This window comes from Dasypus novemcinctus, chromosome 1, assembly GCF_030445035.2.
Source record: "Dasypus novemcinctus isolate mDasNov1 chromosome 1, mDasNov1.1.hap2, whole genome shotgun sequence".
NCBI classification, from domain to species: domain Eukaryota; kingdom Metazoa; phylum Chordata; class Mammalia; order Cingulata; family Dasypodidae; genus Dasypus; species Dasypus novemcinctus.
In genome coordinates, this window is record NC_080673.1 from 203,431,983 (window position 1) to 203,459,022 (window position 27,040).

The window sequence follows — 27,040 nt, forward strand, 5'->3', positions numbered from 1 at the left end:
AATGCTCTATATACTGCCTTTAGTTCCACGGTCTTTTTTTTTTTTTAAAGATTTATTTATTTAATTCCCCCCCCTCCCCTGGTTGTTTGTTTTCTGTGTCTATTTGCTGCGTCTTGTTTCTTTGTCCGCTTCTGTTTTCGTCAGCGGCACGGGAAGTGTGGGCGGCGCCATTCCTGGGCAGGCTGCTCTTTCTTTTCACGCTGGGCGGCTCTCCTCACGGGCGCACTCCTTGCACGTGGGGCTCCCCCACGCGGGGGACACCCTTGCGTGGCACGGCACTCGTTGCGCGCATCAGCACTGCGCATGGCCAGCTCCACACGGGTCGAGGCGCCCGGGGTTTGAACCGCGGACCTCCCATATGGTAGACGGACGCCCTAACCACTGGGCCAAAGTCCGTTTCCCCCACGGTCTGTTTTTGACCAAATAATTTAAGGCCATTTAAAGGAAAGGGGGGAAATGTCTGGAAATATACAAATTGGCATTTTATTATGGGAATATTACCTGTATTTTCTCAAATAGTAAGCAAGGCCAACCAGACTTTTAAAAAAGTCATAGAATGCAGTTTAATGGACTTAATCTTCAATCCTAGAAGTACTTCTTGGAAGCAAACATGGTGGAAAGTTATTTTCTTGTTTGTAACAAAACCCCAGGCCATCACGCTGTTCCTACACCCCGGTGTCCATGGAAACAAGGAACACAGGCTCCTCCTGGCCGAAAGCGCCGTCGAGCCAGCACTGCAAATTGTGCATGTCCTTGCTGTGGCTCGTGTGGTTTCAGCCCCTGACATCTGTGTTCTCAGGACAGGCCAAGGTGTGTGCCCCCGGCAGAGGCCCAGTCCTGCAAAGCGTGACTAATGGGAGGAAAGTTGCTCCCCCCACCAGAAGCGAACGTGTTCTGCGTATGTGCTAAATACACAGCTTCAGGATTTGGGCAGAAAGAAAGGGAAAGTCAAGTCAATTTCCTTAGTGGCTGAAGGAGCTCCTCCCCAAAAGCACACAGAATAACTACCAGCAAGTAGGAAAATAAACATATTAGGACTTTAATCCTCTTACATAAATTTTAAAAATTAAACATTAGCATTTAAGGCATGCAGCCTGCATATTCTGAGCAAGTCCACCTTACTAAGGAATGTAATTTGAGGCGGTCTGTACATTCAGATGAACATAATGTCACAAATAACAAATTTTGTTAAATTCAATTACCAGCAAAATAAAGAGGGTAAGAACGGTTAAGGAACACGTATGTTCATTTTGCATTTCCACATGAAAGCAGAAGTCAATCATTTTTAGCTGCTAGATTAGTAACTACTTGTAAATGAACTCACCTATCTGTATCACAAAGGTCACCGTAAGTTGTTTTTTTTTTAAAGCACGAAAAATGCTTTAACTCTTGTTCCTTAAGTGAATGAATGAGCGGTGGCGTAGTATTCCAGTGCTGTGCGTTACCACGGCGAGTTCCCCGAGAAAGTGTGGCAAGTGTGTCGAGGCAGCCATAGAGTGGAATTCCTGAAGGTATTTTATTTGTTTACAATACTTCTAGGTTCACCAGAGTTTGAGCAGATAACATTATGTGAGATACTCTAAAAGTCCAGTTGTGTCCTGCAGGCCCTCTGTGGAACCAGTAAGCACGTGGTACCAAAAATCAATGAACAGACCTCCCCAATCAGAGTTCACTAAACAACGTAATTTTGAAACCAGTGTGGTTTTCTTTCTTGCCACTGGCTATTTATGCTTCCCAACAAGGTTTGGGAAAAGGTCACATGTATTCGTAGATGAGAAGAGACGAACCAGCAGGTGACTAGGAAAACACCCCCAGCCTGAAGAGGCACTAAGCCTCCTTGACCACCCCGACCAGGGCAGGTCTTAGGGTGCGCCCGTGCAGCTTGTACCCCACCTTGCTGACCAGCGCCACCGTGCCGGGCTCCTTCCCCTCGACTGGGGTGTGGAACAGGGCCTCGTGCTCGTAGGGATCGAACCTGGCCCCGACAGGGTCCAGCCTGAGCAGGCCGTGCTTCGTGAACACCTTCTGGATCTGGGCCTCCGTCAGGACAAGGCCCTCGTAGAGGCTCTTCAGGTGAGGGTTATCGTCCTTGATTTCTTCTTTCGGGACACACTGGGTTGCCTTCTCCAAAATGTCTGCAACCTCTAACAAGTCCTTGCAGAAGCCCTGAATGCCTAAATGAAGTTAAAGAAGAAAATCATCCGATTCCGTAACAACTGCATACGGCAATTCAAACCTGTAAGCACCGTTTACTTCATGCAGAGGCCATTTAATAACTTCAAATCATTCCTTTGTCCTAGAATTTCACTGGCTTGATAAAAAATAAATCTTTGAATTTATCATTAAAAAAAAAATAATAGGAAAAAAAGAAATGACAATTAAATAAGTAATACTAAGAATTTTGTATTTCCCTAAAAAAACAAAACAAAACTCTCTCCTGGGACCATCCAGAACTAAAGAACATGACCAATCAAGGATGGAAGACAGGTAGCTGAAATTTACAGAACCATCTCACCTTCACTTAGGCGCCAGACTAAGACAGTACCCCTACAGAGCACGCTGTCACCAGGGACGGTACGGGCTGTTCTGTGGCGCCTGCTGCAGCTAGAGCACAGGACCTGGGGCCCAAAAACCTGGGCTCGTTACTTAACAACTGTGTGACCTGGTCAACTTATTTAACCTTTCTAAGCCTCCACTTCTTCCGTTATAAAATGGAAATGATACTTAATATAGGGTAGTCAGAAGGACTAAGAGTGCCAGGAACACAGTAAGCACTCAATAAATACTAGCAGTTATTATGCTCTGCAAGATCAGAGTTACAAGACACATCCTAGGTGTTAATCTAATGAAAAAACTAGCACACTAGAAAAGTCCCTCAAAAAACTCAAGGCAGTATACGGAATAAAAGGTGATTTGTGGTTTTGAGAAAATGCTTCCAAATGCAGCAGTGGGGGGGGGGGGCGGGGTGAAGAGTGTCACACTGGATTGTCCCCACCATGGCCCACATCAGTGTTTCTCTGCCCCAGTTTAGCTCAGGGAGGGCTTCACAAGTCTCAAAGGCTCTGCCTGGCAGAAACAACGTTTGTTTAAAACTTGGCTCTCAAGTATTTTCACTCTCCTGCTTTAAAATGTTTGTTTTTACCTACCCAATAAAAAGGTTAGCATCTATTACATGTTAACCCTATGCTACGTGCAGGGGCATGACCTGACCCCACAGAATATCAAGTCCAAGAGGCAGGCATTAAATAACTACAAATTGCAGGTACATGGACAAACTGTGGCATTATGACAGAGCAGTGATGGGTACTGAGGAAAAATTCTATCAAGGGGCTTTATTTAGACTGGGAAGATGGGGGTGGAGGGTCTGTGAACCCAGACCTGCAGAGTAAGGAGTTAACCAAGCACTTGGGGAACTGAACAGGTACACAGTGGGAGAGGCTGAGTATTGCAAGTTTCGAAGCAGGCAAGAGTCAGTTCAGGGAGCGGATGTGGTTCAAACGATTGGGCTTTTGTGTACCATCATGGGAGGTCCAGGGTTCAATTCCCACACCCTCCTGGAGAAGGAGAGCTGGCCCGGAAAAGGGAGCTGTTATAACAAGATGGCGCACAAAGAGAGACACAGAGGAGAAACAATAGGAGACCAGGGATCTGAAGTGGCCTGAGAGACTCAGCGTCTCTCTCCCACACCAGAAGGTCCCAGGATCGGTTCCCAGTGATGCCTAAGAGAAGACAAGGCAGACACAGAAGAACACACAGCAGACAACAAGGGGTGGGGGGGTAGAAATAAATAAATCTTTAAAAAAAAAGTTCACAGGTATGGAAGCCACTGAAAAGTGTTTGCTTTGAAAGGGGGGGGGGGGTGAGTGAGATACTATAACAAGTAGTACTTTTAGGCCTAGCATGTGAAGAATGGGATGGAAGCAATTACAACTGGAGCCAAAGAACTGAACTGTACTAACTTTAGGAGACTAATGAGCAGTGACCCAGGAGTTGAATCCGACCCGGACCAGAGTGGAGGCAATGAAGCCAAGTCCACGGGTGAGAGCCTTACTGCTCACTCTGTGGGACGGATGGGGGCTGGGGAGGGCGTGGAAAGGACACGTGCAAAACCCGACCTAGACTCCTCGATGGGGAAGAGAGGAGGAAGGGAGAGCAGGTTAGAGGACGTGGGGTAGAGTCACTGAAGAAGCACGGGGAGAGGAGAGGAGAGGTTAGGCTTCGTACGGCATCCTCAAGAAGCCGGACATTTGAAGGCCTGACAGCCAAGATGCAAACAAAGGGCATTCCCAGAAAGAGGGGGAAATGCAGGAAACGGGCTGACAGCACCTGAGGTGAAAGTCACTGGAAAGCAGCAAGGTGAGACCTGGACTTTGGGGTTCCAGTGGACTCTCCCCATTGTGTGACGCTGGGCAAGCTATTTAGGGCTTTCGTTCTTCACCTAGGACATGGGGGAATGACACCTAACAATCAGTTAGGCACGCAAGAGGGGAAGCGCCCGAATGACAGCCTCACGTTTAGCCAACACCACGGCAGTCACCGGAGCCCAGAGCTACTGGCCTCAAGCCCGCACTGACACGTACTAGCTTTGGGACGCATGGCAAGTCATTTAAGCTCTGAAACCTTGATTATCTCTATTGTGAAAGGGAAGGATCGTGAAAAAATATCCAGAGGTGGCAATGCAACAGGGATACAGATACTGCTGCTCACGTAGGTAAGGGAGTGGACATGCAGAGGCTGACATGCTAGAATTACCTACAGATTCAAGGACAAAACCTTCACGTGGAAGCGCAGTAAGTATGCACAGTACCGACGGAGGGTTACACTTCCTTGTGCTGGAGTTCATGACAGCCATTACACTTCTGAAGCTAGTTACAACTCCTTCATCCTTGCTCCTCAATCTTTTCTGCTGTCTTATCTTTAAAATTTCCCTCCACTGGTCCCCAGTCTTGTTTTCTGATATTCATGCAGACATGTCCTCCTCTTTCCCAACTGTCTTCTTTCCAGTAACAATATCATCTAACATTTTTAAGTTACCATATAATTTTGCCTCTTCCACAATTTTTGGCTTCTCTGCCGTAAGTTCTCAGTATCTGCCAAAGCTCGCTTATATTTTCCCTTTAAGAGAGAGAAAAAAAGGAAATTTACACAAAGAAGATACAAACTTATAGAACATAATTGGACTAAAAAAATGATTACATGAACCCCAAGTCCAAATACAGAAAATGTCTACTACTATTTTGAGATTTTGGACTGCAGAGATTACAGTTCAATAAGTAAGCATAAACTTCTATCGATATTTCCAGTGAGTAGGGTATACAATGTCAAGGTGCCGAGAACTTACAGAGCCTTAGACCCCTTCCTATTCTAGTACACAGCTAGGAAAAGACAAAAAAAAAAATATTTCCCTATGGTTCTGATAATCCCGCCCCCCCTCTAGGAAGGCCCATGAATTTACTAATTTCCTCAGCAGAATTTCCAACCTAAGTCAAGGGAAGCCTAGAATCCCAGCCAGGGCCTGACCCAGGCTGAGTTCCTGACCCTTGCAAGCATGGAGACTCAGGCCTCTACCCCAACCGAGAGAGAAAGAGGCCATCCATGAACCTTTGGTATCTTTAATACCAAAACGTATCTCAGGTCAAACATACACTGTGTAACAACCATCCAAATTCTGGTATCTTCCTAATTTCTCACCAATTTTCCAGTAATCTCCCTCTCCTGAGCCTTCCCCCTTTTACGGTTTACTGAACTACTGGGGGGACCCCAGCACCCAACCATTTTCAGTCTTCAGGCGCCAGCATGGTTGGGAGCAGGCACCCCAAGGCCAGACCGCCCCACTCAAACCTGGGCTCTGCTATGGGGAAGCTGGTTCCTCACCCCCCCTGGGCCTCAGATGCCTCATCTGCAAAACAGAGGCATGAACAGTTTACTCACAGAGCTGCTGCGAGGATGAGAGAGGGAAAGAAAGCACTTATCCCAGTGCTGGCACTGTTTGATATGATCATTTTTAAGTCCTTAGAGAACTTGACTTTTGCCATATGTATTTTTTCACATGGAGTAAAAGTCCATTTATTAACTCGTTCATAAAATTCCTACCTCCCCATGAGTACCCCACAACCATGCTATCCCAACTCTTCTAATTTTTTAGTTCCTTCCCCAAGACCAGCGTAAACATACCCCTGAATATTCCTCATTTGTAAAGACTAATTTAAGTCTTAATGCAACACAATCTACATAGCAGGTAAAGATTATTCCCACGACAGAACCAAAGGCACACAAGATGTAGGGACCAGCCCCCACTTTCGCAGCAACTTGCAATATGCTCCAACAGATGACTGACCTCCTCTGGGCTCTTGACCAATAAAACAGAGGCTGGCCCAGATGTTCTCTGAAGAACCTTCCAGACCAATGAGGTGAGAAATTCAAGAGTTCAACAGACCTCTCAGGGGCCTGCAAGGCTTACCATAGTCTCTTTTAGCTGCTCTTCTAACTTGGCCTTCTCCTCCACCAGCATCTTCTCTGGAGAGGGGGTGTCTGTTTTCTGTTCATTCTGACCTGAGTCCTCTTCCAAGTTCTGGCCACTGTTCTTTTCTTTTGTAGCTGTGCACAACCACCGAGGAGAGGGCCTAAGGAAAAGTCCAGACATTAGAAATTAAGACTTGGGGTGTTTTTATTTTTCTTCATTTTGCTTGTTAAAGTCAGATGTATGGTTTTATAAATTTGGGATAATTTAAAACTATCTGCTAATTGACTTGGGAAGAATGATTTATTTCAGGTCTAATAAAGTCAAATATTATTTGATGTACAGAAGTTATTTATATAGAATCTTCTGTAATACATGCTTAAACCAGCATGTCAGTGTACCAAAGCTACACTGCTAACCTCCTCTTCCTCCTGTCTAACCCCCCACTTCTAAGGTACTGCCATTTAGATCTCACCAGTTTATTTACAGAGCAGCTACTATTAGAGGTGAGGCCCAGTGCTGGTGCTGACTGCAAAGATGGTCCTGGCAGGACCATCTATATGCCCACAGGGAATATAAGAGCCATGTCAACGATAAGTTATTTGTAAAGAACTCTAGTTTTGGATTTAAAGATAATAGAAGAGAGACCAAGTGCTTTGGAGTAGAACCTTTTTTAGACTGGGGACATGGGGGACCACAAGAAGCTTTAGACTGAGATGCATGGAAGGGCAGGTAAGATTCACACATCAGAAGCCGGGGTGGAAGGGACAGAGACATCCAGGAAGAGGGTGTGTGGGCAAACACACAGAGGTAGGAAAGCATGGAGGTTCATGCAGGGCAAATACAAAGAAGCTGAAAACTAACACTGAAGTGACTCAAGCTATCACCCAATCTTAAATGACAGGCCCAAAGTGACAGAATAAGGTCTTAAAAGCCCAGGTCCTTCACCAGGACCAGTGACACCCTTTTTATTACATCAAAATCCAATCTGCAAATTGTTACTTTTTCTTCCCAGAATAAAGAAAACTGCCTAAACAAACAGAAATATCTGTACATATGAATAAACAAATTTGTTTATTGCAGGACTGACTAGTGACAAGCTGGAAACAATGCTCACCAGTAAGGAAATGGTAGAATAAACTGTTGTTTCCAAAATCTAGAATATTTTCTGCAGCTACTAAGAAGGATGAGTGAAACTGCCATCTCTTGGATGCACTATGGGTGTTTTGCTAAGTCAGAAATGCAACTTACAGAGAACTACATGAAATGTGATTCCATTTTTGTAAGAACAAACCAGAACTCCTTTGTATATAAACATGTTTCTTAGGCCTGCAAAAGGGGGTGGAAAATTTCCCTGCAGTCACCATGGAGTTGGAGAGCAATGCCCTTTTTACTGTATTATTTTTACTCTTGCGACTTAGGAAAGTGAATAATCTAAAAACTGAGTGTACTGTTGTGAGGTCGGCCATCTGTTCTATTTGTTCTGGCCCCTGGGTGACAATCACTTGGCCTTTCTGCAGGATGGACCTGTGGCAAGGCAGTGTGAAGTGTGGCAAGAATGCAACAGGGCCCAGAGTGAGAGGAAAACTGAGTATTGGAGAGCTTAGTTCTTGTAGGAGCTAGAACTGATGGATGTAGGAAGACCAAATACCTGAAAATAACTTGTTTCTCTCCCTGTTGCTAGAATATGAAGAAAACTGTATGTAAATCAGAAGGTAACAAGATGCAACCCTCTCTTTGTGCCAAATTCTGCTTTTGGTAGTCAAGAATATCCTGTTGAAGCAATGAAGTATGAAAACCAGCTTTAACCAGTTGGCCGGACCTGAGAAGAAGCCCCTTGCTGTCCTCACGTCAACCTGCTTAATTAACATAGTAAAATTCCCACCCAGGAGTGGAGTTATCCGCCCCTTTCTTGATCATGCAATGTATGTGCAAGCATGATTTCCTGAACATACTAATCATACAATTATATAACCAGCTATGTGTATTCATCCATATGTATAAAAACTAATGCAATAATCAAAGCAAATGCTAACTAGTAACTCTTGCTTGGTTTAAGCAAGAGTGAAACTGCAGCACAGGGAGTTGGTTCTGAGTCACTTTAGACTGACCTTGATTCCTTTCCTCTGCAGATGTAATAAATGTGAGTTTGCCTAACTCTCATGTTGAAGTTTTCTTCATGCCATTTCTGGCTATCTATTAAGGCCCTGCCTTGAGGCCTAACAGAACTACAAGTCAAGCCTCTTGCCTCCTCTCTCTGAATATCTTTTCCACAAAAGCAAGTTCTCAGAGACAGATAATATGCGGACTTGGTGGTCACTTTCCAAGCAATTAATTCCAAGTACAAAATCATAACTTGAGCAAAATGCCTTTTTACTCAGGTTTTTACCGGTTGGTCACTGCTTTGTTCCCATGTTCTTTTGTTTTATATGATTTATTAAGGAAGTGATCACCTCCATCATCATCCAAGGTAACTGATTCCGTTCTCTGTAATTGATCTTCGAATATTTGGTCTTCTCACCCAAGTGGGTAAGCTCCTTGAGGAAACACACATATCCAAATATCATACTCTACCTGGCTTCTACCCCCGTGTTTGGCCCAGAGGAGGTTCTCTAATAGACAACTTGACTCCAGGCTCTTCTTCCAACACAGAAAACGCTAAGTGTTTGCCAAACTAACTTCTGAGAAAGGACTTGCAAAAACCAGAAGCCGCAGGTTTAAAAAAAAAAAAAAAAAGTAAAAACAAAACAATTAGGACACTTACTCTCATGACCCTCGGCTGTGGAGTCCCCTGCATTTGTCGAAATACATTCCTGTCCCCCAAGGCTGGTCAGGCTCTGTTGCTCTTTTTGATCTCAGACTCCGGAAGAGCCGGAGGCGGAAGGAATTCGATCACCCCACGAACGGGGGCGACCACAGCCTCGGTCACACAAAACTTGGCTGAGCACCGCTCGGGTCCCGGCCTGGGGTTGCGCGCTGCAGCCAAGGGAGTGACTAAGCCACAGTCCTTGCTCAGTTCTGCCTCGCTGCGTGACCTTGGGCACTCTCTAGCTTGTTCTGGTTCTGGCTGTTCAACGGGATAACGAGAAGTTTGGGCGGCCTCTGCTCCCGTGCGCGCGCGTGCGGACTTGCGTGACGTGTAAACGCACACGTGGGGCCACCTGCCCCTGGCACTCCACGCGACTCCCCGAAGAGCAGCCGCTCCGGCCCTCCAGGCAGCACCGGGGGAGCCAGCTGCGCTGTAACCCCAGGCGGGGATGAGTCGGTCCCGCGTCAGGTACCCGAGGAGCCCGAGGATACCCAGCTGCGAGCACGGAGCCGACGAGGGCAGCGCCCGGTTTAAAGGCCCGCGTCAGAGCGGGAGACCGCTGCCCCGAGCAGAGGCGGCACCAGCGAGCAGAGCTCCCTCCTCGGCCAAGGGAAGTCGGGCGCCTCTTACCTGAAAGACAACGCCAAAGCGTGAACGCTGCGCCGCGCCAGCCTCGCGCACTGAGCCGCCATGACTGCTCGCCGCCCGCCGCCGTCACTGCGCACGCACCACGCACGCGCGGTGGTCGCCGGCCCGCCCCCTGGGCGCAGACTCCGTGCCTGCTTCCCCGCCCAGCTGCTTCCCCTCAGCCAGTCAGCGAGCTCTCTCCCTATGATGGAAGGACGACAGTGACCAATACTTGCAGAGGCTTTCCCCTGGTGGACCGGGTCTGCGGCCTTCAGGAACCTCCGAGGGTGAGAAGGTGAAAGGTGAAGGGAGCAGTGGGCGGAGACTGTGGGCGGGGCGTCGCGAAAAGACGAGCCAATGGGGAGGAAGGATGGGGAGGCGGGGCACGGAGAGCGGGGCGGGGCTGGGGGGTGGCGGCCGCGGGGAGAAGTCCCCGGGTATTAAGCCCTCCGCGCCTGCGCCGCCCGCAGCTCTCGCCCCTGGCCGTCGGCCGGCGCCGGGGCTCTTATCTGCGCCGTGCGTCTCCGGAACTGACCCGTGCCCTGGCGCTTCTCGTCCGTGGCCGTTGCGCCCCGCCCGTGTTCCGGGCGCCCCCGTCCGTGCCTGTGCGTTCCCCCATCCGTGCCCTGTACGTTCCACCATCCGTGCCCGGTCGCCCCCGTCGGGGCCCGGTGCATCCCCTGTGCATGTCCTGTGAGCCCCTCATTCGTGCCGGGTGCCCTCTCCCAAAGTCCCCGGGCGCCCGCGTCCTTGCCTGGTGCGCCCCCGTCCGTGGTCTGTGCGCCTCCCCTCCGTGCCCTGTGGGTCCCCTGTCCTTGCCCGGTGCTCCCCCGTCCTTGGCCTGTGCGCCCCCATCGGTGCCCTGTTCGTCCCCGTCCGTGCCCTGTGCGTTCCTCCATCCATGCCCGGTCCCCTCCCCTACTCCACCCCCACCCCCGTCGGGGCCCGGTGCTTGTCCAGGTCCTGTGAGCCCCTCATCCGTGCCGGTTGCCCTCCGCCAAAGGGCCCCGGAGCCTCCATCGTAGCCTGTGCGCCCCCATCGGTACCCTGTGCGTCCCGTCCGTCGCCTGTGAGCCCCCGTCGGTGCCTTGTGCGCTCCCTTCCGTGCCCTGTGCGCCCGCGCCGGCCTTTCGGGGATAAGTGCGGCCACCCCGCGCTCCGGCGCCTCCTGGAATAATCGGCGTGGGGGGGTCAGAAAGTGGTCCTGTTGGCTGCCGAGTCCGCGGATCTACAACAGCACTGGGCTCACAACACCCCGCGTCGGTCAGAGGAAAGACAGGGCAGGCTCAGGGGGACAAAGTATTCAAAATGGCAATCACCGACAGCGGTGAGGAGGTTAGGCTGGTCTCCTGTGGTGGAGCAGGGCCCAGGAGAAGAGAACCCTGGCGGTGGTTCAGCGGTACCTGTTTTATTTATTAAAACAAAACAAAAATGCAGGAAACAAATGTGACTAAATGTTAGCAGTTTTGACATTGAATCGTGGGAAAACGGGAGCTTGTTTTTGTACTTCTATCTTCAGTTTTCTGAAAATAAACAATAACAAAATAACAACAGCACTTCTGAAAACTTTTGGGACTCAGCTGTACTGCATGAATTCAAAAGTTTTCAGTGCTCCGGTGTCTTGAACAGCTGCTGTCCCTCCAGCCACAATCCCAGGGTTAGAGCTCTGGTCTCCCCAAGTCCTGAGGGCGGGCCTCTGTGCTGGGGGCTCCCAGTGGAGACCTGCCAGCTGCAGAGCCCAAGCCCCTGTGCCTTGGCTCTGCTTCACCACCTTTCATTAACTGCTGTTGGCTGAAGACCTACTGTGCACCAGGCACTGTGCCACGCACAGAGGAAGGCAGCCGGTCAAATCCAAAATGTGGGCTCTTCTGCAGGACAAGTGATCTGGTTTCCTAGTGAATTAAGGGCCTGGGGTGGGGTAGGGGGGATGAAGTGGGACTGCTAGAGAATAAAAGAGCTTAAAAGACAACAGAATTGAACGGCTCTTATTTGGATGGTGATAGAAGAAACCAGAGGTAGGAAGATACTTGTGTTGGGAGCCATCCAAGTGTCCATCAGTGGAAGGATGGATGAACAAAACGGGGTCTCTCTGTACCGTGGAATATTATTCAGCCACAAAGGGGAATGAAGTTCTGATACGTGCTACTACAGGCATGGAATTTGAAATCATTATGCTCAATGACATAAGCCAGACACAAAAGAACAAATATCGAATGATTCCACTGATGTAAAATATTTAGAATTGGCAAATTCACAGACACAGGAAGTAGAATAGAGTCTACTGGGGCTGGACGGAGGTGAGAACAGGAAGTTTCCATTTGGGGTGATGAAATTTTCTGGAATAGTGGTGTTGGTTGTACTGAAGCAAACCCCGCAGGGGTCCCTCTGGGGTCTTGCCCAGAGCAGGTGAATTGGAGCTCACACCTGGACGGTGGTGAGAGCAGGTTTATTAACCCTGGCGGAAGGACAGGAGACGGGGTGTCTCAAATCTGCCTTCCTGGGAGCAGGGGTTTTTATGGCTTTAGACAGGAGAGTAGAGTGGTTGTCCTCATCACGGCAAGTGCACAGAAGGGTGCAACACATGCAGCTGCCTGGAGAGGGGGAGCCCATGGCCCGCCGCCCGGGAGGATTAGCTGCAGCCCCCAGGCCTGGGCCTTTGGGAAGGAGGAGAAGGGAATGTGGAGCTCTGAATCTGGAAGATCCTGAAGCCCTGTGAGTTGGGAGGTGCCTGCGGCAATGGCACAGCATGATTTTGTTGGTGGTTCCTCCCACAGACCAGGTTTCAGGAGTGGCAACAACGTCAGCAGATGAGTTTGGAGCTGCACCCAACACTAAGGACTTGAAGTCTCGGGGAGACCGCCTTGCAGCCCCGGGAGCCATCACAGCTGGACGACAAAGCCTCCACCTGACAGTGCCTCCAAGGCGCCTGTGGTTTCCTGGGGGACAGAGAAGGAAATTGCTGCCGGTGGCGGGTTCCCAGGTTCTTGGCCATGTAACAGAAAATAATTCAAGGATGGAGGAGAAAGTGCACACCCAAGATGGGTGCCCGAGACGGGTGCGGCGTGCTAGGGGAGATGCGTGCCCGGCTGGCGGCCTTGGCTGAGGATGGCCTCCCCTCCTGGAGACGAAGCCTTGGCAGTTAGCGCGTCCTCATCGGTTCTGAGAGTGCAGAAGGGCTGGCAGCACAACATTTTAATTGGTTCTGAGTGCCACGCTGAGGGATCGGGGAGGGGGACGAATGGGCTTCCAGTTATCTGTTCCTTCAGGCCTTGGCTGTTGACACCTCCCTTGTTGGTGGGACTTTCCACCACTGGACAGGCAAAGACGGGCACCTGGGAGCATGGGTTTTGCACGGAACGGCCTGTTTTGCCCTCGTTTCCCCTGTGCTTTCCTACAGCACCCTCTCTCAGTCCCTGTTCCAGCCTGCCTCAAAAGGAAAAGAAAGTCAATGTTGAGTTTGCGCCTTTCAGACTAATGAATACGTCATTACACTTGCACGCCGCTGACAATTCCACGCAGAGGCTCCTGCAGCGCTGCTCTCCCGGATGAAGCTGCTTTGGCCTTCAGCGTCGTGCATGGTGGTGGAGCGCTTTTTGGTGCAGTCTGGGGAAGCACTGAAGTCCCACACAGATTCACTGTGACTCTCCCGAAGAAACACAGCAGAGGAGGTCCATCTGCCCTGCATTTTGCTCGTTTAAGAAGGGGAAAACAACGTAAAACTATGTTGGGAAAGTAGCTGACACTCCTGTGCAGCTGTTTATTTCTGGGGACAAAGTGGATGTGGCTGGTCTCGTTTTAGCTGGATTAGCTGACTCAAAACTGAACGAAGCCCATCTGATCTGTTTGATGAGAGGTTGCAATCAAAAGCTTTAAAATCAGTTGCTATTTCCTGTGGTGGTAAAAATGGATTCACCCAAGCTAGTGAGTTATCTACTGAAATGAGCCAGGACATGGGGCAAGTGCTGTTGTGGAGTTGAAGATAAACCAGAGGCTTTGGAAATGGGAGTGATAGAGGTTCTAATAGTCTGTGAAAATCTGGATGTAATGAGATATGTTCTTCATTGCCAAGGCACAGAAGAAGAGAAAATTCTCTTAACTCCAGATCAAGAGAAGGATAAATCTAATTTCACAGACAAAGAGGCAGGACAGGAACACGAGCTGACTAGCATGCCCCTGCTCAAATGGTTTTGTTAATAACTATAAAAATTCACAGCTACACTGGATAACTGGAAAGCATCCTAGTTCTCACGATTTGGTGGAACTGGAGGTATCTTGTGGTACCAAGTAGGATACCAGGGAATGGAACACCAAGGAGGAGACAATGAATTTTTTTACCTTGCCCAGTAAACCGTGTCGCCCCCTCCGGTATCCAACTGAGCAAACCTGTGGTGGAATCCAAAATGACCCCTGCCTTATGACTGGAACACTTCCAGAACTTAATCCATAGGATAAGCGTAGGATAGCGAAACGAAAATGAAACAAAACTAGACCCTACCCTAGGCTTTGGTTTGCCATGATGTCAGCACAGCAGCCACAACTAAATTCCTAAATTCCACTTGGGACTAATTTTACAAGGAATACCAGGTTTTACTTAATAATGAAATCTGTTGCTCTCATATATTAGGGGGAAAATGATTTTTTTAAAACTTCAAACATAGAAGCAGAAAGACGTTACATGCTATAAACCTTCAAAAATTAATAGAAGTGAGATCATACTGGCTGGCTTCTTATTTTGATTGGAGAAAAATTAAATGGTTGCATTTCACAGTGACCCATTTAGGTGGCATTTTCATTTTAGAGTGGGAAGAAATGCATGTGGTGAAATGTTGGAACCATTTCTCTCTTGGTCTCTGTTAATGTTGAAAGGAACAATTTCAACTTGACTTCTCACACCTCGTCTCCCCCTGCAAACTGTCAGTCTCAAGGATACAAAGTGCATTTGCCAAGTAAAATAACTAGAGATCTGGGCCAGCACACTTTTTCCTTCTATCTGCTTTGCAGATGCCTTCGTGCCCACAGGCTGGGTCCTCAGCATCTGTTTGACATGGGTTCCCATCATCTTAGCCTTCTAGAAGCCAATTTGGGATGGGCACGATGGGGCTTCTGTACTTTTGCTGGGATTTTTAAGAAAACATGCAATTTAAGCAGAAGCAAAAAAAAAAAAAAGTAAAAGTTTATTTAATTTTGCTTGGGTCTACCTTTGGTAAAAAGGGAGGTTGTCATGATTCCCTTGTATTGGATGGTGTGAGATTATGTGAGTGTTTTGATCTTAGAAAATGAACTGCAAGGTTTTTCACAGCAACGACGGCTGAGCCCTGTGACTGTGCAGGTAATTACAAAGCCCTGGTCCCTGGTGGTGTTGCAGTGTCTGTTTCAATACGGGACATACAAGCACCTCTCATGAGAGATTATGGCAGGGCGGTGGGAAGGCAGGGCCGGGGAGGGATGGGACACAGCTTCTGGCACCGAGGACTTAACACTGTTGGATCCAAAAGGGGCCTGAAAACCTGAAGCTTATGCTTCATGGCCAGGCTTTAAATTGGACTTGAACTCAGCTGGCATGCAAGGTCATGGCATGCCCGAGATGGTGACAGTGAACAAAGTGTACAGGATGTGCCCAAGGCAGCAGTGGAAAAGCATACCAAATGGACTTCAAAGGACCAAAGGTTAAAAAAGTCAACTGCTATCACCCCCACACCGACTAGGGTAGTGGGGTGTATTTGGTTTTCAAATCGGGTACTTTTAACATGTTAGTGCCCGACTGCTCTTTCTTCACTGAGTTTTGACTCTGTCACTCTCACTCGTGGCCGTATTGGCCTGAACCAGCTTGTTCCCAGGTTACAGACCTGCTGTCATTCCAGTAATCCTGTTTCACTTGAAGGACGGGAGTCTGTCTTAAGATGCAAAGCTTCAGGAAGTGGACTTGGCCCAGTGGTTAGGGCATCCGTCTACCATATGGGAGGTCCGCAGTTCAAACCCCGGGCCTCCCTGACCCGTGTGGAGCTGATGTGTGCGAGGAGTGCCATGCAACACAGGGATGTCTCCACATAGGGGAGTCCCATGTGCAAGGAGTGCACCCCATAAGGAGATCCGCCCAGCGCGAAAGAAAGTTTAGCCTGCCCAGGAGTAGCACCGCCCACACGGAGAGCTGACACAGCAAGATGACGCAACAAAAAGAAACAGATTGCCATGCGGCCGACAACAATAGAAGTGGACAAAGAAGAACACGCAGCAAATGGACACAGAGAACAGACAACTGGGGCGGGGGAGGGAGGAACGGGGGGGGGGGGGAGAAATAAATAAATAAGTAAATCTTTTTTTAAAAAATGCAAAGCGTCTAGTTCTCACCCTGTATTTTGTTGTCCAAATGACTGTCCTTGAGGAGCCCCAAGTACCCCGTACGCCTGTCGAGACTGAGGTGGATGTTTTTTATCTCCCCGTACTCGGTGAATTTGTCATGGATGTCTTCTTCGGTGGCTTCCTCATGGACTCCAGTGACAAAGAGAATCCAACCTTCCACAGAGCGCTGTGGTCCGGGCTCATCGCCATCCTGCTCCACGCTGTCATAATCCTCACGCATGTGCGCTCGGGACCCTTCTTCAGAGCCAAAACCGCGACCCTTCCGTTTCTTCACTTTTTCTTTCAGTTCTTGGATGCTCTCTGGAGCCCCTGAAGAAAAAGGAATGAGTAACAAAGGCAAAAGCCATTTGTAAGAATTGTCTCTTTCCCAAGACACTGTGTGAACACAGACCCCACCGCCTTCAGTCCCAGTCCTAGTCCCAGTTCCTTCCGCTATATATATATTTTTTAAGATTTTATTTTTATTTATTTCTTTCCACTTCCTTACCACCACCCCCCGCCCCAGTTGTCTGTTCTCTGTGTCCATTTGCTGTGTGTTTTTTTTGTCTGCTTCTGTTGTTGTCAGTGGCATGGGAATCTGTGTTTCTGTTTGTTGCATCATCTTGTGTGTCAGCTCTCCATATGTGTGGTGCCATTCCTGGGCAGGCTGCACTTTCTTTCGCGCTGGGCAGCTCTCCTTACGGGGCGCACTCCTTGCACGTGGGGCTTCCCTTCGTGGGGGACATCCCTGCATGGCATGGCACTCCGTGTGCACATCAGCACTGCGCATGGGCCAGCTCCACCTGGGTCACGGAGGCCCGGGGGTTGAACCGCGGACCTCCCATGTGGTAGACGGATGCCCTAACCACTGGGCCAAGTCTGTTTTCCTACAAATATTAATACAAACATAAATAAGGGATGAAAAACATACCCTTTGCATTCTTTTTTTTAAAAAAGATTTATTTATTTCTCTCCCTCCCCCCTCCCCCCTACTGTCTGATCTATGTGTCCATTTGCTGTGTGTTCTTCTACGTCTGCTTGCATTATCCAGCGGCACTGGGAAACAGTCTCTTTTTTTTTAAAGATTTATTTTTATGCATTTCTCTCCCCTTCTCCCCTTCAGTTGTCTGCTCTCTGTGTCCATTCGCTGTGTGTTCTTCTGTGTCTGCTTGTCTTCTTGTCAGTGGCACCAGGAATCTGTGTCTCTTTTTTGTGGAGTCATCTTGCTATGTCATCTCTCTGTGTGTGCAGCGCCATTCCTGGGCAGGCTGCACTTTTTTTGCACAGGGCGGCTCTCCTTACGGGGTGCACTCCTTGCGTGTGGGGTTCCCCTATGCAGGAGACACCCCTGCATGGCAAGGCACTCCTTGTGTGCATCAGCACTGGGCATGGGCCAGCTCATTACACAGGTCAGGAGCCCTGGGTTTGAACCCTGGGCCTCCCATGTGGTAGGCGGATGCTCTATCCATTGAGCCAAGTCCGCTTCCCCAGTCTCTTTTTTGTTGCGTCATCTTGCTGCGTCAGCTCTCTGTGTGGGTGGCACCTCTCCTGGGCGGGCTGCGTTTTCTTCATGCAGGGCGGCTCTCCTTGTGGGGCGCACACCTTGTGTGCGGCAGCGCTGCGCGTGGGCCAGCTCATCACACGGGTCAGGAGGCCCTGGGGATTGAACCCTGGACCCTCCATGGATGGATGCTCTGTCAGATGAACTGCTTCCACTTGCCCCTTTGCATTCCTATACCCTTTGCAGAGAGAGCGTAAGCAGTGAAGTCTTGGTGTTATACAGAAATGGAGAAGAGTATACACTGATTTTAACAATTTTAAAAAATGTTAAAATGGCAAATTGTATGCTATACATACTTTACCTCAATTTAAAAAAAAGATATTAGATGGTTGGGGACAGTAAAATATAAACTGATTATTAGATGATAATAAGGAGTAACTGATACTTTGGTTGGGGGTGATATGGGCCTGGTGGTTATGTAAAAATGTCCTAATCATTTAGAGATGCACACTAAGTATTTACAGTGAATCGCCACGGTTTCTGGAATTTGCTTTATGAATATCCAACCTTTTTTTTTTTTAAGTGGGGGCAGGAGAAACCACCACCCAAATGCTGGTAACTGTTGAAGTGGAGTGGGTACTGTGGGAATTATGCCTATTTTATCCTTGTAAATGTTTGAAGCCTTCTGTAATAACATTTTTTTTTTCAAATTCTACTCAATTTATTCATTTTAAAAATTTTACATTAAAAAAATATGAGGTCCCCATTCACCCCCACCGCCCCCACCCCACCACTCCCCCCACAGTAACACTCTCCCCCATCATCATGACACATCCATTGCGTCTGGTGAGTACATCTCTGGGCATCGCTGCACCCCATGGCCTGTGGTCCACACCATAGCCCACACTCTCCCACGTTCCATCCAGTGAGTAATAACATTTTTAAAATGCCTCCGTTGTCTGTGACATCGGGCAAGTCACTTAACTGCTCTGCACCTCCGTTGGCTCACCTGTAAGATGGGGGTCCCGTCATCAACCTCACAGGCAGAAGACTAGGGATGGAAAGTTTCTTTCCTTCCTCTTGGGGACTTTGGGATCAGGATGTCCTGCCCCGGCCAGCTCACAGCGCAGCCTGGGAGACGACGAACACAGAGGCATGGCACGGCCGCCGTGACCGAGCAGGCACGGAAGGTCCCGGTGGCGACGCCCCGTTGGGGACCCTGAGCCCGGGGGTGCCGCCGCCCCGAGGGCCGCCCGGATCCGCCTGCGGGAAGGCGGGCTCCCTCCCGGCGCGGCGGGCGGCTGCTGCCACCTCGTGGCCGGCGGCGGGCGCGCCGAGGTCCCCGCGCCTGCGGCCCCGCGCCTGCGCCGGCGGGAGGAGGCCGAGAGCGCGTGGAGACGGCGGTGCCCGCCCCGGGAGGCCCGCGGTGCGTGGGGTGCTGCCCGGTGCTGGGCGCCGCGGGGGCGCTCCGGGGGTGCGCGCGGCGGAGGGGCGAGGCGGCGGCCCCGGCTCAGCCGTCGTGGGTGCCCGGGGCGAGGTCCCCCGCGGGAACGGCAGGGCTGCCGCGGAGCCGCGCGCCTAACCCAGGGCGTCTGGGCTGCCCCAGCCGCCGGCGTCAGGACCCGGGCCGGGGCAGCGCGGGACGCAGCGCCCAGCTGGGGGTGTCTGGGGGGGCGGGTTGAATTGCGACGACGGCCCCCCGGGCCTTCCGTCAAACGCAGGTCTAGGTGCGCGGGTGCAGCCCTCCAGCAGGGGGCTCCGACGCGGGCATGGTCCCCTGGCCTTGACCTTGGCGAGCCCTTGAACAGCAGGTACCTGCGCGGGCTGGTCGCAGGAAGGGAAGGGACTGGGCGGCGGGGAGCGCCTGCGGGAGCAGAGGGCCCCGGCTGACCCCCGCCCGGGCCAGGGGGCCGGGAGCTGCATTTGCCTGGCCCGGGCTCCCAGGAGCAGGCGGAACCCCTGCTTCCCAGGAACGCCCTGCGAGGGCCTCGCCTGGCCTTGGCTTCTGAGGGCCAGAGAGAAGCCAGCGAGCTCTGCAGTTAGAGCCCCATCGTTGTGCCCCGGCGGGCCCTACGGGAATCCTGCCGGTTTCATTTGACCTCTGCACGGGATGGATGGAAGCCTTGGGTTACGTCCCGTTCTCACGCTGGGTTCACGCCCGGCCACTTTTGTTTGCTTATAACACACCCTGAGCCCACCATCCAGAGGAAGCCAAGGTGCCCAGGTGGGAAGTTTTGCCTGGACGAGGGGAGTCTCTTCCCGGCAGTAGGTTTCTCTCCTCCTTGGCCTCCCCAGCTCCACACCAAAAAGAACGTTCTCGGTAAGAAAAATAGCGGAAAAGCAGTGGTTGAGCGCCGGCTTCCCATGGATGGGGTCCTGCGTTCAGTCCCCGGTACCTCCTGAAAAAAAAAAAAGAGAAAAATAGCACCCCCATGGGCACAGATATTCAAGTAGAAATAACTTTGTGTGCAAAGAGCCAATCTTCACGAGAGGAGGTTGAGTTGGGCTAACCAGGTGCACCGGCAATGAGCAAATGCCAAACTGCCGAGCAGCCCTTTCCTGAGAGCCACTTCCCGGGTAGCTGGGGCTGCCCTCAGAGCCCGCGATGGGTCTCCCCTGCCAAAAAGGCGCTGGGGCCTCAGCCAGGGTGGATGGAGGGGGGCTGGGGGGGGGCTCGGCTTGCCGCAGGGAACAGGGAAGGGGACAGGAGAGCTTTGTAATCAGCCCGTGGGCGTGGCACCATAATTCAAATCTAGTGACATTGTTCAGCCCAAGAGCCCCACTGGTTGGAAGTCTCCCATCTGGTGGTGGAGTCCGTGGCTGGCCAGAGGTCACAGGCCAAAATCCTTTTTTCATGAAAGAATTGCGAAGGCAGCGCGGGTAAGGAGGGAAGGTTTCTGATTCTAAGACGAATGGAGCTCATTGCAGAAGCGCTGGCAGGTGTAAATGTGCGTGGTGGGGGGCTGTGCACCCCTGCCTCCCCCTTCTGCTCCCGTTGAGGAAGTGGGGCCTCCGCCCTCTGACGCGGGAAGGCCTGGAGGAGGGGGTGGGGAACTCAGGAAGGCCGTCAGGGAAAAGGGGGGTCGCATGTTGGTGGGACAAAGCCCACCCGCGGGGCCCTTAAAAGAGCAGGGCCAACCTGCGGTACAGCGCCCACTTTCCCAGCCCAGAGGAGCCCCGCCCCGCCTCGCCCAGCCCCTTGGGCCGCAGTTCTGGGCTTGCGGCCACGTGGGCCTTCGAGGTGGCACCTGCCACGCTCCGTCCGCTCCGTCCCCTCGGCTTCCCCCCCTCATAGAGGGACATTCATGTTGTCCTTTGGGACCCCCCGGGTAAACTAGGACCTCCTCCCACCTCCAGATCCTTCACTTACATCTGCAAGGCCCCTCTGTCCACGTAAGGCCACGGCCACAGGGCCTGGGCCTGCCCTCCTCAGCCGTCCTTCAGCCTGCCCCAAGGCTGTCCCGAGAGCAGCCCCCTGCCCTGGGGCTGGGGAAGGGTCCCCGGGAGGCCCAGGAGATGGCTGGGAAGGGGCAGCGAGCACAGAGGGTCAGCGCCCTCCAGGCCAGCCCTGCCGTGCAATGGCAGCAGCTCTGGACAGGGCGAGGTGTAACTCCTGCCATCCCGGCGGCAGGAGGGGCTGAAGCACAACTGAAGGGAATGCGAGGTCAACACCAGAACCTCCTAGTTCCTGCTCGCGGGCCAGGGACTGAGCTTTGTCCCTCTCACACGAGGGGCCCCCTTGACTCTCTCCCCTTCCAACTGGGTGGAAACCCAGACCTGGAACCACAGACATCTCGAGGTGTCGGCAGGGACCTGTGGGAGACTTGGTGAGAGAGATGAAGTGGGCCTCTCTGACTCTTGGTCTCTTCATCGGTGTCATGGGCCTAGAGATGCTCATGTGGTTGTGAAAAGCAAGTGGCTTGCTGTACATCCATGGATGGTTATTGGTGTTTGTGACAGTGGCCACTGTTCATGGGGACAGAGTGGGCATTTGGGAAATGGGGCCATCAATGACATGAGCAGTGCATGAGGGTGGAGGGGCTCCCAGGAGTAGGGGTGGTCTTCCTGGGACTGACCCCTGCCACTAGAAGCCCTGGGAGTGAGGGTCGAGAAACACAGATGGCGATGCAGGGTCTGCCGTGACAACCCCAACCGGTGTGTGTCCAGCTGCCACCCTCGTTCCTAAGCCCCCGAGACACGGAAACCAGAAGAGCAGTGGCTCAGCCCAGAAGAAGCTTCTTTCTCCCATAGGCAAAGGTCCAGGCGTGGGCAGACTGTGTCTGCCCTGTGGCTCTGTGGTCTCAGCTCCTCAGGGCACAGGCTCCTTCCATTTCACTGCTCTGTCCTCCCTAGCGTGTGACTCTCACCCTCACAGTGAGGAGGGAGCTCCAGCCATCACGGCAACATCCCAGAGCGGCCGAGGGTAGGGAGAAAGGAGAGGATACACTGTGGCCATCTCTTAAGGACACTCCCAGGGACTGCCAGGTAACCTGTTGGCCTACAGTCTACCAGCCAACACTGGATCCCATGGCCATTCCCAGCAGCAAGTGGGCCAGGGAAGTGTCATCTCTATTCGGAGTGGCCCAGTTCCAGGTAGAAGTTCCATTCCTGTGGACAGAGGGAGAAAGGCTGCCCTTGCGCGGGTTAGGAAGAGGCGCCCCTCCTGCTGGCGTGGCCGCGCAGGCAGGCCAGGGCCTGTGAGGGAGCTCGGGCCCTTGGGGAGGGGGATCCCCGGGTCCCCGGGAACAGGGCCCTGCCGTGGGCTGCTCCCTGGCCCTCCCGGCTCCGTGTGTCTCCCAGTGCCTTTCTCCCTTGAACCCACACGTTTATCTCACTTCTTCGCCTTGCTTGTCCTTCCTGTCCCCGGACTGGAGCGGAAGCCCCTGGGGGCAGGACACTGACCGTTTTATCCACTGTCCCCTCACCAGCCCGTACTGCACCTGGCGCTGAATAGGCACCCGTGGGGGCGCGAGTGTGTCCCTGCACGTGGCCTCTGGGAAATTCGGGTGGAAGGTCCTCGTCAGGACTAGCTCAGAGTAGACTAGAGTCTCACCCTTTGTCGTGAATGTTTCAGGTTACAGCTGCTGTAACAGATCTGAAGGCGTCTGCCTTAAACCTGGAAACCAGGGAAACATCTTCTCTAAAGTTTCAAGACTAAAGAGTTGGGAAGCGGACGTGGCTCAACTGATAGAGCATCGGCCTACCATATGGGAGGTCCAGGGTTCAAACCCCGGGCCTCCTGACCCATGTGGAGCTGGCCCACGTGCAGTGCTGACGTGCGCAAGGAGTGCCCTGCCACGCAGGGGTGTCCCCCGCGTAGGGGAGCCCCACGCAAAAGGGGTGTGCCCTGCAAGAAGAGCCGCCCCACGTGAAAAAAGTGCAGCCCACCCAGGACTGGCTCAGCACACAGGGAGAGCTGACGCAGCAAGATGATGCAGCGACAACAAAAAGAGATGCAGTATCCCGGTGCCACCTATGGTGCAAATGGACACAGAAGAACACACAACGAGTGGACACAGAGAGTGGACAATGGGGGTGGGGGAAAAATAAATAAATCTTTAAAAAAATAAAAAAGACCAAAGACTTTCCTTTAAACAGAAAAAAGCCAGCGGCCTGAGACGGAGAAAAGCAGAGCAGAGGAGGAACTGCTCCCAATGGCGGGCCTGGCCGGGGGCCCAGAGTGGCTGTGCCCTCGCCCACCTGCCCTGAGCCTCAGCCTCCCAGCTGCCTGCTCTGTGGATGGCCAGTTCTGAATTTCCTTTCTGGAAAGTGACGCATCTGGACAACGCAGCAAACACTCTTTGATCCAGATGTCTTTCTCAAAAACTGGGCGGAAGGCACGCCAAGCGTTTAGAAGGGCTGTGCAGACGCTGTGGGCGAGCGGTGGCGGAGCGGCTGGCTGGCGGGGAGGGAACGATTGCTAGTCCTTGTGCTGCGTGCCCACTCTGCATCTGGGGCTCTTCCAGAGCCCTCATCCCTCAACTCTGACTTCTGCACTCCCTGGGGGAGTTTGCTCTTCTTTTGTAACTAGTTTATTTTTATTTTTATTTTTTTATTTTATTTTATTGACTTTGTAATAATATTACATTAAAAATATATATATGTATGAGGTCCCATTCAACCCCACCACCCCCACCCCACCTCTCCCCCCCCCAGCAACACTCATTCCCATCATCATGACACATCCATTGCATTTGGTTAGTACATCTTTGGGCACCTCTGCACCTCATGGTCATTGGTCCACATCATGGCCCATACTCTCGCCCATTCCATCCAGTGGGCCCTGGGAGGATTTACAGTGTCCGGTGATTGCCCCTGAAGCACCATCCAGGGCAGCTCTATGTCCCAGAGACGCCTCCACCTCTCATCTCTTCCTGCCTTTGTAACTAGTTTTGACTTAGGAAAAAAAAAACTTCCTGGCACTGTCCTCCTAGCCCAAGGGCTAAGCCTTTTAATAGCACTGCATCCTCTTGGCAAGGCTGATTGGTCCAAGGAATGAGCATGTGACCTGGGCAAGGCCAATCAGAACCTCCCCTGGAACTATTGGATGGACACTGGGGAAAATCACTTCCCTCCCTGCCAGTGTCCTCGTGCTGGGAAGATGGGTGTCTGGGGCCCAGGGTTCTCTTTTCCTGCCTCTTCCCAGCAGGAATCTGGCTGCTTCTGGGAGTCCAGCAGGGACAAGCAGTGACGGAAGCCCTACCTGGGGTCTGAGGCCCGATGCCAGCGCCTGACGCTTGACTTCCCCCAGCCCTTTCTTCACATCCATGGGGCACCCTGGAATCCATCCCTGCCTCAGAACCCGCTGTAGCTTAGCTCCATTTGCTTGTCCTGCTTGGAGTCAGGCTTCTGTCGCTCGCACCTGAGAGTCCTCAGGAAAGTAACTGTTGGCAATTGCATCCAAGGCAGGGCCTCAGCCTTGGCTCCGGACCCCGCACTCTTTCCAGAAGACACCGCTCCCTCCCTCCTGCAATTCTGTCTTAGCACCCACTGTGCCTCTACTTCACCCAGGAGGAGGAACCCGAGGTCCCAGAGCCTCACCCACTGGCCTCAGGTGCACAGCTGTGGGTGGAAGAGCTGGTGCTGGGTCCCCAGTGCTTGCCACCCCACACATGGTGCCACTTGACACCCCACGCTTCAGGTCATGGTTAGTACCAGCTGGCATGTGGGGCAGATGTTTGTAAAGGGGCCCTTAAGCAGATCTGTGAAAAGCCAGTGCATTCACGTGATGTGGCAGAGGTCAGAACACCTGTACGTGCTGCCCTGAGCTGGGACATGTGCCTTGGGCTGCTTCTGCTGAAATTCTCATAGTACTCTTGATGTGAAAATAATAATAGGTGGTACAAATGACAGGAGCAGCCTCTGCTGGGCCCCCGTTGTCATCTTAGCCCTCTTGGCCACTCCGAGGGTTGGTGGGGGCGGGGCTCCATTCCCATTTGTAGATGAGGGATGGAGCGTGTGATGGTGAAATTCATGTGTCAAGTCGGCCAGGGGACGGTGTCCAGCAAGCACTGGCCTGGTGGTTACTGTGAGGACATTTCACGGACTTAGATCATCAGTCAGTGGATTGCGTCTATGGCAGATGACATCTACAATCAAAAGGAGATTGCCTCCAGCAACGAGAGATGGCTCAGCCAGTCAGCTGAAGGCCTTACAGGCACTCGTGATGATTTCAGCAGTCAGGAGGGGGGGATTTCCTTCTAGACTCAGCCAGCAAGTTTGTCCTGGGCAATCCATTGACAACCGTCCCCAGAGTCCCCAGCTTGCGGCCTGCCCTGTGGATTTTGGACGTCCTCTCCCCATGCGTGAGCCTGTTCCTATAATAAATCCGGTAGTATTTACCTAATACTGCCGATTCTATTTCCCTAGAGAACTCTGACTAGTACAGCGTGTAGGAGAGTTCAGGGAATTGCCTTAAGGTCCCGCAGCACGGAGTGGAAAGGGATGGGATGAGAGCTGCCTCATTCTGCCCTGCTGCTCAGGGGCTCGTTGGGTTTACTAGAAAGACCAGTCATGTCAGGGTCAGGGTAAAATCCTTTGCATTATGAAAAAATTATTTTAATTCCACCAGTAATAAAATGAATGCCTTCTTGTGAAAATTCCAAACAACCTGGAATGAAAGTTCCCACTTCCCACCAACAGGCAGTTATTTTTAAAGGCTGCTTTATATCCTTCCAGATATTCTCCTAGGCATTTCTAGCTATACCTGTGTCTGTATATTTTTGGTTTTCTAAAAATCAGACCATGCTATTTGCATGTTCTACAATTTCCTTTTTAAGAACTTATTTCCATGTCAATACTTACATATTTATTAGCAACCAGTAATTTATTTAACCATTTCTCTATTGATGAACCTATTTGGATTGTTTCCTTTTTCACCACTGAAATAAAATTCCCGGGAAGCGGATGTGGCTCAAATGATAGAGCATCCATCTACCATATGGAGGGTCCACAGTTCGATACCCAGGGCCCATGTGCAGTGCTGCCGCATGCAAGGAGTGCCGTGCCATGCAGGGGCGCCTGGCATGCAAGGAGTGCACCCTGTGAGGAGAGTCACCATGCATGAAAAAAGTGCAGCCTGCCCAGGAGTGGCGCCACACACACGGAGAGCTGACATAGCAAGATGACGCAACAAAAAAGAGATGCAGTTTCCCAGTGCTGCCGGAGAATGCAAGCAGATGCAGAAGAACATACAGTGAATGGACACAGAGAGCAGACACCAGGGATGGGGGGCGGCGGGGGGGAAGAGAAAGAAAGAAATAAAATAAAATTTCCTGTTTGTACTCATTCTTTTTTTTTTTTTCCCTTTTAGGTGAGCTTTAGGATAAAGTTGTCAGTCCCATGAACACTTGGAATTTTAACTGTGATAAGATTATACTAATAGATTCATTGGGAAGTATTAATGTCTTTTAAAATTTCAATAATCCTCTTCAGGAAAATGATGTAATTGCCCATTTATTCAGGTCTTCTTGAAAGTGTTTTAAGAGAGATTGTATTGTTTTCTTACATCTTTTTTTTGGTTGTTGGATTTGTCCGTTGTATTATGTAGTTTTTGCTGCTTTTGTGGATGGGCCGTTCCATTACACTTTCAAATTGGTCATTGTGATGTGTAGGAAACCTACTGATATTTGTATATTGATCCTATATCTGGTCACCTTTCTGAATTCTCTTCTTTCAAATTGTTTTCAGTTGATTAACTTTATTTTTTCAGGTAAATGTATGGTCAGCTATGACTACTTCATATCTTCCTTTCTATTATTTACCTCTTGTGACAGTTGGAAGCTGGGTGGACAGTTTGAAGCTG

General features: G+C 51.2%; 1 protein-coding gene and 1 pseudogene across 1 annotated transcript; one reads left to right on the forward strand and one right to left on the reverse strand.

Moving 5' to 3' along the window:
- Nucleotides 1–1,682: 1,682 nt before the first annotated feature.
- GRPEL1 (GrpE like 1, mitochondrial) lies at nucleotides 1,683–10,013 on the reverse strand. Its single transcript, XM_004465193.5, is given in 5 exon segments — nucleotides 1,683–2,174; nucleotides 5,035–5,058; nucleotides 5,061–5,115; nucleotides 6,461–6,623; nucleotides 9,900–10,013. Coding segments are annotated over 5 exon segments (651 nt in total). The 5' UTR covers nucleotides 9,962–10,013; the 3' UTR covers nucleotides 1,683–1,827.
- Nucleotides 10,014–13,001: 2,988 nt separating this feature from the next.
- On the forward strand, nucleotides 13,002–14,329 carry LOC111765771 (eukaryotic peptide chain release factor subunit 1 pseudogene; annotated as a pseudogene).
- The last annotated feature ends 12,711 nt before the right edge of the window (nucleotides 14,330–27,040 follow it).